Source organism: Aquila chrysaetos, chromosome 7, assembly GCF_900496995.4.
Source record: "Aquila chrysaetos chrysaetos chromosome 7, bAquChr1.4, whole genome shotgun sequence".
Classification (NCBI taxonomy): Eukaryota; Metazoa; Chordata; class Aves; order Accipitriformes; family Accipitridae; genus Aquila; species Aquila chrysaetos.
The window spans coordinates 28,400,791-28,410,880 of record NC_044010.1 but is presented as its reverse complement, the minus strand read 5'-3'; the positions used below and the strand labels follow the sequence as shown (position 1 = coordinate 28,410,880).

At 47.6% G+C, this 10,090-nt stretch overlaps 1 protein-coding gene across 1 annotated transcript; it reads left to right on the top strand.

Moving 5' to 3' along the window:
- The first annotated feature begins 590 nt into the window (after positions 1–590).
- Positions 591–7,862, top strand: ADAMTS1 (ADAM metallopeptidase with thrombospondin type 1 motif 1). Its single transcript, XM_030019834.2, has 9 exons — positions 591–1,122; positions 1,529–1,875; positions 2,318–2,450; positions 2,881–3,048; positions 3,346–3,632; positions 3,860–4,046; positions 4,146–4,321; positions 5,213–5,388; positions 5,758–7,862. The coding sequence occupies exons 1-9, from the start codon at positions 591–593 to the stop codon at positions 6,497–6,499; spliced, it is 2,748 nt and encodes a 915-aa protein (XP_029875694.1). The 3' UTR covers positions 6,500–7,862.
- The last annotated feature ends 2,228 nt before the right edge of the window (positions 7,863–10,090 follow it).

The following is a 10,090-nucleotide window of genomic DNA, read 5'->3' as shown; positions in this document are numbered from 1 at the left end:
CCCGGCTGCCGCACTCACCCCGCACGGCGGAGGCGCCCGGACCGCAGCGGAGGGGGCCCGGCCCGGCGTGCCGGGGGTGGCCTTCACTCCGCTTTCTGCTCCGCTCTGCAAGGACGGGAGGCTTCTCAGCGCTCGCCTCCCCCCGCCCCGTGGGGCCGTGGAAGTGCAGGCCGGACCGTCCCGGGGCTGCCGGAGCGGCGAGCGGAGGTTCGCCGGAGCCTTCTCCCCGACCGCTGCTGCTGGGGAGAGCCGAGGAGGAGGCGGGAAGAAGAAACGGCAGCGAGAGAAAGAGGACAGACGGACCGAGAGACGGACAGAGGGCACCGGCTGCTCCCCCCGCAGACCCTCGCTCCCCCCCGCCGCGTCCCGGCCATGGGGAAGCCGACGCCGCCTCTGCAGTGATCGCGGGACCCGGCGCCCGCCCCGCCCTCCCCGCCCGGAGAAAGAAACTGAGGGAACCCCCCAAAACCTGAAAGCAAACGGTCCAGGCCATATATATTCCTACATAAATAAATAAAGAGATAAAAAGGGGTCCGTCAAGGCAGCGGCCGCAGCAGCAAGCCTCCCCCGCCCCGAGCTCGGCGGCCGCGATGAGGACCGGGGGGCGCCTGCCGGTGCCGGCGCTGCTGCCGGTGCTGGCGGCGCTGCTGGGGCTGTGCAGCGCCGAGCTCCCCGCCGAGCGGCAGGCGCTGGTGGTGCCGCGGCGCCTGGGCGCTGCCGGCGGCCGGGAGCGCTTCCGCCTGGAGGCCTTCGGGGAGCGGCTGACGCTGGAGCTGGAGCCCGACAGCAGCTTCCTGGCCCCGGACTTCACCCTGCAGTACCTGGGCGGGCCGCCGCCGCCGCCGGAGGACGACCTCTCCCGCTGCTTCTACTCCGGCACGGTCAACCGGGACCCCAGCTCCGCCGCCGCCCTCAGCCTCTGCGCGGGGATGCGCGGCGCCTTCTCCCTGCGGGGCCGTCAGTACCTCATCCAGCCGGCCCCCGGCACCGCGCACCGCCGCGGCGCCCACCTCCTCCGCCTCCGCGGGACCCGCCGGGCCGCCCCCGCCGCCCGCTGCGCCGTGGCCCAGGCGGAGACGGAGGCGGTGGCGGCGGGGGGGCCGGAGCCCGCCGGGCACGCAGGTACCGTCGGGCCGTCGCACCGCCCTCCGCGGGGACGGGCAGGGCAGGGCAGGGGAGGGGGGATCTGCCTCGGCCTGCGCCCGCCTGCGCCCCGGCCCCGACGGGGGCTGACGGCGGGGCCCCGGCCGGTGCTTCCCCCTCATCCCCACCCCGAGAGGCGGCGGGGGGATGTTCCCACCTGGGTGCAAGTGTTGCCCCTCCGCCCGGCGGCGGTCTGGAGGGGTTATTCAGCCAGGGCTGCCGAAGTTTGGGGGTGGGAGCTGGGCGCAGAGCCGTGGGGTACATCCCTTAGGTGCAAATCGTGAGTATCAGCGGGTTTGGGGTTCATTACGGTGGTCTCTTGCAGCGGCATTTCTCTTGTGCTCACCTGCACTTTCCTTCCCTCTCCCTCCCTTTTTTAATGCAGAAACGAGAAGCAGAAGGAAGAAGAGGTTTGTGTCCAGCCCCCGCTATGTGGAGACCATGCTGGTAGCCGACCAGTCCATGGCCGAGTTCCACGGCAGCGGGCTGAAGCACTATCTCCTGACGCTGCTCTCCGTGGCGGCCAAGCTGTACAAGCACCCCAGCATCCGCAACTCCATCAGCCTCGTGGTGGTGAAAATCATGGTCATTTACGAGGAGCGGAAGGGACCCGATATCTCTTCCAACGCGGCCTTGACTTTGAGAAACTTCTGCAGCTGGCAGAAACAGCACAACCCGCCCAGTGACCGGCACGCGGAGCACTACGACACAGCAATCCTCTTCACCAGGCAGGTGAGGGACACGGAGGTCAAATCCATCCCCACACCCATTGCTCCCTACCCCCAGAGGCCCCCTCTGCCAGGAGAGCTCCAAAGAAGTGCTCAGAGGCAGTCTTGTGTCATCGCAGCTTCAGCAAAGTAGACTGAGAATGAAATGAACTGCTTTTTATTTAGTCGTTTATTTTGCTGTTTGCACCATCTCAGGTGAAACTCACAGTATGTGCAACGTATTTCTGCCTCGTATATTTTTAGTAGATTTAGTATGGAAATTATGCATTTTATTTCTACGTGTAACCCTTGTGTATGTTCCAAAGACAGATTTTTGCCATTATACCCATTGCAGTGCTGAATATTTATGCTCTTTCCATAAGTAAAGGCAAACTGCCAGGGCTGGATGTTTCTTGCCAAGGTTAAGTCTCTGATCTGATTAATAATGAAACTGCCTTTTTTTACAGGACCTCTGTGGTGCCAAGACATGTGATACTCTTGGGATGGCTGATGTGGGAACAGTTTGTGATCTAAACCGCAGTTGCTCTATCATAGAAGACGATGGTTTACAGGCTGCCTTTACAACAGCCCACGAACTAGGTACTTGAAACTTTGAAAGGCGATTTCACATGATTAATTGAAGCCAGCTCGATGCCGTAAAGCAAAGAACTGCCTAGCCTGCACTGCAGGCTCGCCCTGCGAGGCACGGAGCACCCTGGGCTCCCCGGGGCAGTCAGTAGGAGGCAAAGCTTTGCCTTGTGGCAGGGTTGAACTGTGGAAAGCAAATCCTGTCTGCACGGCATTGTCTGCAAGAGCGGTGTATTTGACTGATTGCAGAAAAAAAGCATGTGAGAAGCCTGTGAGGGGAGCAAAGATACAGTGTCATCTGCTTAAAATTTCACAGTATTCAGATTCAGGTTATTATTTAAAGACCAAGCTATGACCCGCTCTAGAGTAATACTTAAAATAGTATTGGTAATGCATAGGACAGACTTCCTAAAATCACGAACTTTCCTCTGGTTTTTTTAAGGCCACGTGTTTAACATGCCTCATGACGATGCAAAGCAGTGTGCTGGTATTAATGGAATAAGCCGGGATTTCCACATGATGGCATCTATGCTTTCTAATCTGGATCGCAGCCAGCCGTGGTCTCCATGTAGTGCCTACATGATTACAACATTTTTGGATAATGGTCATGGTAAGTTTATTAAGCTTTCCATTCATGTGGCATTTAAGCTCTTGTGCTTTACTGCTTTGAGCTTTTTTCTTTCTTTCTTTCTTTTTCCTTTTTCTTAATGGAGTGCTTTCTGCTACAGCATAGAGTTAACCTTTTGAATGCTGCCAATGAATTTAGAAGACCATTAGTTTTACAAAAATGGTGGCACAAATTGGCTCAAAGACTTATGTTACAAAGCAAATGCAGTTCCCTTTTGAAACCGACCTCACTGACAGCATCATCTGCTTTTTTTTTGTTTTCTTTTTTCTTCCTTTTCAGGTGAGTGTTTGTTGGACAAGCCCCACAAACCAATCCAGCTCCCTTCTGACTTGCCTGGCACATTGTATGATGCCAACAGACAGTGCCAGTTTACATTTGGAGATGAGTCCAAGCACTGCCCCGATGCAGCCAGTACGTGTACGACGCTGTGGTGTACTGGCACTTCTGGAGGACTGCTTGTGTGCCAAACCAAACACTTCCCTTGGGCAGACGGCACCAGTTGCGGGGAAGGGAAGTGGTGCATGAATGGCAAGTGTGTGAATAAAACTGAGAAGAAGCATTATGATGTAAGTATTAAAAAAGAAATCAGAATATATCTTGGGTTGCAGAGTAGCACAGGTAATGCTTCAGTGGGAGTAATCAGTTAATAGGGCTTGAATAAATGGAGGCAACTTAGAGCTATTTTTTACAAGTGGCTTAGGTAAAAATGAGCATGATTATGGGTTTTGTGCTTTGTTTTTGTTTTGCTTTTACTGTATTAACTTCTTTGTTTTGCTTTTGCTTGTCATTCCAGACACCAGTGCATGGGAGCTGGGGGTCCTGGGGGCCATGGGGAGAGTGCTCCCGGACTTGCGGCGGTGGAGTGCAGTACTCCTTCAGGGAGTGTGACAACCCCATCCCGAGGAACGGGGGGAAATACTGTGAAGGGAAGCGCGTGCAATACAGATCATGTAACATTGAGGACTGTCCGGACAATGACGGTAATCTTTCCCCCCTTTTTGAGGTAGAGGAAGGGTATCTCGTGGAGGAAGAGCATGTACAGATGATCTAATGTCCACCTGTCTTTCCTCTGCCTGCAGGCAAAACCTTTAGGGAGGAACAATGTGAAAAGCACAATGAGTTTTCCAAGTCTCCCTTTGGAAGTGGACCTGCAGTGGAGTGGACACCCAAGTTTGCTGGTGTCTCCCCAAAGGACAGATGCAAGCTGGTCTGCAGAGCAAAAGGAACAGGATACTTCTTTGTTTTACAGCCAAAGGTATTTCAAAACTATACCTCTCCCATCTAATCATGAACAGGATTTTTATTTCCTCTAACTCTTTATGTGAAGTTAAGAGTCAAGCAGTGTAGAAATCTGAAATTATGTCTTTCTCGTATTTAAGCTAGATTCTTCCTTCTCCTCTTCCTACATGTACAGCTTGATCAGTGCGAGCATGCTTTAAATATTCTGGCGCAGTCCTTCCAGTTATTTCACGCATACCGCCTCTTCTACCCACTCCACCCTAGTTTCCTTTCCTCTCCTTCCACCAATTTGATTACATTGAGATATGTTTGGAAAACCGGGGTGGTTCTTTGCCAAAACATTGGTGCTTTCTCATACCGGTTACTAATACGCTGACAGCTTAAAATAAACAACAGGAAAAATGTTCATCTTGCATAGCTACTTGAACTCACTGTCATAAGCTGTTGAGAGCCAATAACTACCAGGGCAATGACACAGATGTTTTTTTGTAGAGCAGTACTCCTAGAAATAAAGCATACATTGAACACCATTAAAAGTAATTTTGGTCCTGTACTTCGAGGACATGACTACCTTCTAGTGACATTAGAAAACAATGTTTCTTTCTTTATATGAAATCAGCAAAGCAGTTCTGTGAGGTTTTTGCGGGGGGAGGAGTGTTAATAAAAACTGAAATTGGTTGTTTTCTCCTGTCACGATGGCACCATTTTTGCAAGTGAGATGAAGTAGCACTACATAGCTCCAACTATCAATGGGCTGCTTTGGTTTTTAATTTCAAAAGCCCTGAAAATACGGGTCCTGCAGGTCTTCCACCTGTCCATATTTTGCATTTTGTATGTGTCTGTATTATGCGATTTCAATGCAGTGTGCATCTTCTAATCAACTCCCTACTGCTTGTGTCCTGCTAAGGTTGTGGATGGTACCCCATGTAGCCCTGATTCCACCTCTGTCTGCGTCCAGGGACAGTGTGTAAAGGCTGGCTGCGACCGCATGATAGGATCCAATAAGAAGTTTGACAAATGCGGTATCTGTGGTGGCAATGGATCCACTTGCAAGAAAGTGTCTGGCACACTTGTTAGAGCAAAGTGAGTATATGACTGCTGCTGTTATTTTGTTCTTGTGAATGTTCTGTGTGTGTAAGCTTTGGGTTTCCAAGTCAGTGAGATGTTGTCCCAGTTTATCGTTGGAACTGAGGTTGGATCTGTCAGAGCCACCTGACTGAAGATAACTTACAGTGAGATCCCAGTGAAAGAAAGCCCCTTACACATGGGCATGCCTCTCCCATAGCGATAACGTGGGATGTGACTTTGCAAATCCCTTAATCCATTAACTTGATTATGTTGGCAGCTCATAAGCTTAAGGCTTCAAATGAAATTCAGTCTTGTGCCGGGTAGCTGCTTCTCTTTTCCCAGGGAAGAGTAGAGGATTCAGTCTTTCTCTTTTTTCTTGGACAGACCTGGCTACCATGACGTTGTCACCATTCCAGCTGGGGCAACGAACATCGAGGTGAAGCAGCGAAACCACAGGGGCGCAAGGCATGACGGCAGCTTCCTCGCCATCAAAGCTGCAGATGGCACCTACATCCTCAACGGCGATTACACCCTGTCAACGCTGGAGCAGGACATCACCTACAAGGGCAGCGTGCTGAGGTACAGCGGCTCCTCCGCCGCCCTGGAAAGGATCCGCAGTTTCAGCCCTCTGAAGGAGCCTCTGACCATCCAGGTCCTCACGGTGGGGGACCTGCCACAGCCCAAGATCAAGTTCACCTATTTCATGAAGAAGCCCACACAGCCTGGGTCGGAGAAGGCGCCCAGCAGAAAGAAAGAGTCCTTCAATGCCATTAGGGAGATCATCTCCTCCGAGTGGGTCATCGAGGAGTGGGGCGAGTGCTCCAAGTCGTGCGGCTCAGGCTGGCAGCGGCGGGCAGTGGAGTGCCGGGACCCTCAGGGGCGGCCAGCCACAGACTGCGCTCGGGAGCTGAAGCCGAGCGATGTCCGTCCCTGCGCTGACGTGCCCTGCCCGCAGTGGCAGCTGGGGGACTGGTCGCCCTGCTCTAAGACATGCGGGAAAGGTTTCAAGAAGAGATTGTTGAAATGTGTTTCTTACGACGGCAGTGTGCTGCCGCAAGAAAGCTGTGAGCCTTCCAAGAAACCGAAACACTTAATAGACTTCTGCAACGTTACAGACTGCAGTTAAATAGTATAAGTTGGGAAAGCTAAATTTTTTTTATTATTTCTTTTTTCCTTCAGAACAATGCACTGAAAAAAAGAGGGCTAGAGGCAGCACATGTGTTTCTGCATACAGAATTCATGGTGAGGATCCGTTGAGGTGGGACAGTGCAAATAGCTTTAGTTGGCATTGCATCCTAAAAATACCCTGCCAACTGAAAATTTGATAGGATAGCAGACCCATGTCACTCACTTGTCTTCAGCAGATAAGGCCCGAGGGCATTATAATTGCCTTTTTTTAAGTCTGTTATAAATTAAACAAAACATGAGCAGTGCCCAAGAAACATTTAAGCAAAGATTTTGGGGTTCGGTTATCTTTCCTTTCTTTTGGATTTATATTGTGGTACCGATCAAGTCCCCATTTATAGGAAGGGGAGGGAAAGGGGAGCAGAAAAGATAGCTTAAAATAATTGGTCAGGGCTTACCTACCTCACGAAGGGCAAAAAACAGGATTGGAAAAGGAGCTTTAACTGTCATTCACGGCTGCTATTGTTTCAGAGAATAGTTTTATATAAAAATAGAGCCATATTCTCTACCTGTAAAGAGTAAGCAATATCAAGAACAGTCAGTCAACTCCACAGATAACTAGAATATCATTTTTTAAAAGTATCTTTATGTCATCCCAATGTACCTGTCCATTTCTCTCATCCACTCCAGTGCCATTGTGGTGACATATGTAATCCAGAGGCTAGAAGAAGTGGAAATCTTCATGGAGCCGGTAGCATCTCTGAGTAGTTGCTCTTTGTGCCTTCTGCATACCTTCCACTGGCTTTTCTGATTCGAGCTTGGTCCTACCATTCTGTCAAACAGACTGATGGCGTTTGAGTCATGCTTTCACATTCAGATCTTTTCTCTTACCCCAGCCAATGAAAATTATTTGCATTTGAGTTAAAAAAAAGATCAAAGAAATCCCGCTATGAATGGGAACCTCTCCTCCGTGGCCTCTGATGGGTTTGTAGTGCTCAAATTACTGATAAGGCGGGAAGACAAAGCTGAAGGATAGCAGGTCCATCCACAGCAATACACCAACATTCGCATAATTAAAGTTTGTGCCAGTCCATAGACAATGAGAGAATATGGCTTTCCATATGTATATAGTAAAATATATTACTATAGATTTTATATACTTTATAAGTATTTTATATTTCTTTCCCTTCTGGGAAGGGTTATAATTTGTAATAAATGCATATAATGAGCGTATTTATTTTTATACTTCTTGTCTAATGTGATCTTCTAAGTTATCGCTTTTTTAAAAGGACATATAACAAGGATAGAGTATTTATACAGTATAATATGTTACTAGAGGTAATAAATGAACCCTATAAATTTTGGAAATGGAGTGTCTTTATTTCACTGGAGTAAAACTAGTCCATCAAGCAGAAAGAGCTTGGAATCTAAGGCAAATGTTACCAAAAAAGCTAAACCACATTTTTCAAAATGACTGGTAGCTTAGGCTACTAATTGACTGTGTTAGTGAGGGGGTTTGGAAAACTCTACCCATAATGTCATATACCACGTTAAAAGGGGTAATTTTGTATTTTATTACTTAACCACTAACAGGGTGCTCAGCACTGTTGTTTGATCTTTTAAAAAAATGGAGTGCAACTAGACTGATGCCACTGGTTTTAATAACTGCTTACAGAAGGAGTATTGCTGTCAGTGGTGTTTATAACCAACAAAATATGTACAAAAGTAGCAGTTTTACCTGCTCCACTTAACCTTACCCTACTTGGAAAGAAGCATTCAAAATTCAGAACCATTAACTAGCAGTCAGAGATTTCCCTCACAAATTTCTGGAGGGCCTCCTGATCATGCTTTTCTAATTAGAAGTACTGTATGAATGAGCTGTTCTAACGCTGTGGGTAACACGTTTTATAATGTTAAAATACATACTAAGCATCAAGAAACTGATTTTTGCTCCCTCATTTCTGATCTCATGACCACTGCAGTCAAGGGAAAATCTTCTGTTGAACTCGGTAGGATTTTTGCCATGGAATTTGAGACATCAGTCATTTATGAATACTTCTGGCTTTGTGTCATATAAAAATCTATTAAAACTTCCTTTGCCAATGTTTGGACTCTGTCTTGCAGAAATAGTTCCCACTTTATTCCACGGATGAAATCCTGGCCCCTCTAAAGCACACAGAAAAATTCTCATCACGTCACACTTCATTGAGCATTACTGTGTCTTTGACATGCAAGTATACTGGGGAACATTTTACTTCTAACATTATTTAGGAGGGAGCCAATCACTTTCTGGTTTTGTAAACACTTAGAAGTATTTATAAATACAACAAATAATTATTTATTTGTGTATATATATACACACATATTTTACTACAGCAGGTTAAAATTAGGAATATATACATTTTCAAGAGAAAAAAAATACGCATATATATTTTCATTTTCTGCTGTTGTTCTTACTCCTTGTAGACTTCATATCCTAACACATAGCTATTTGTTGGTGTTGCCTGAAACACTTTGCATTTAAGAGCCCGAGGAGCTGCAGTCCTGAAACTGCAAGACCCTGCCATATCTACAGAATTGGCAAGGTCCCGCGACTGCTGGGTGATGGTGATTGCCCAAATTTGCACTCATCAACCTAGAAGAAACATTCGAGGCAAGGCTAAGAAAGCCTCGCGGAGGAAACAGCTTCTCCCAGACCTACCCATATCAATTAAAGCAAGCCGAAGGTGCCAACATACTCTCACTTCTTACAGTAGTGCTTAAGGAGGCTCTTGGGAGAGAAAAATGGTGTTTCACAGGCACCGCCTTTCATGCTGAAGGGAGTCTGGATCCAAGTAAATGCAGCAAATTCCCCGTTTTTTTAACAAAAGGTGGTGAAGTGTTCTGCATTTCCAAAATGCTTCGGCCCACATTACCTAGATTAGATGAGTCAGCCCCCTGGTTAACTAGAGCTAAGTAAGGAGTCAGAGGGGGTGAGGGAAATCAAACACATTCAGTATTTTACAATAACAACTTTTTTTCTTTTTACAGTCTTGCAAACGACTGCATAATAAGTGATGAACTAATAAAAAGTTATGGTATAATGGCAGCCTATTTGCTATGGTGTTATTCATTTCTTTAGAGCATAAACATAGCAGCAGAAGGTCAACTTGTTACCTACATTTGCAGCACAGCTGACCAAGACTGCATTTCCAAGTTGTAGTTTACTGACTACATATTTTTCTTTGACTAGATCATGAATTCTCAGCAGTTGCATCTGTTACACAGTAATATGGTTCATGAAATTATATCCTATTTTTAGTAGAGCTGGGTTATAGAGAACGTGCTCCAAATAATTTATTAATTAAGCAATGCAATCAAAGAACTGCTCCCTTCCAAAGCACCCTTTAGTTACAAGAAAGTCTGCTGCTCTGGGTGACCCAGCAAAGGGAAACATGCAAAAACAGTGGAGTATAGTTTAGCTGTGTAGCAATCAGGATCACAACTAAACACATGCCCTGCATCAAGAGTCTGGCAATTTGTAGCTTTTATTACAAAGGACTGGATAGTTCAGTGCTTTTTGTGTGCACGTTCATTACTGTAAACAGGAATC

Excerpts from the sequence above, each read along its gene's own strand:
- ADAMTS1 (XM_030019834.2), top strand. The coding sequence starts at position 591 with ATGAGGACCGGGGGGCGCCTGCCGGTGCCGGCGCTGCTGCCGGTGCTG. Across the intron at positions 3,633-3,859 it reads CTGAGAAGAAGCATTATGAT|ACACCAGTGCATGGGAGCTG; the intron begins GTAAGTATTAAA and ends TTGTCATTCCAG. Across the intron at positions 5,389-5,757 it reads GGCACACTTGTTAGAGCAAA|ACCTGGCTACCATGACGTTG; the intron begins GTGAGTATATGA and ends TTTCTTGGACAG.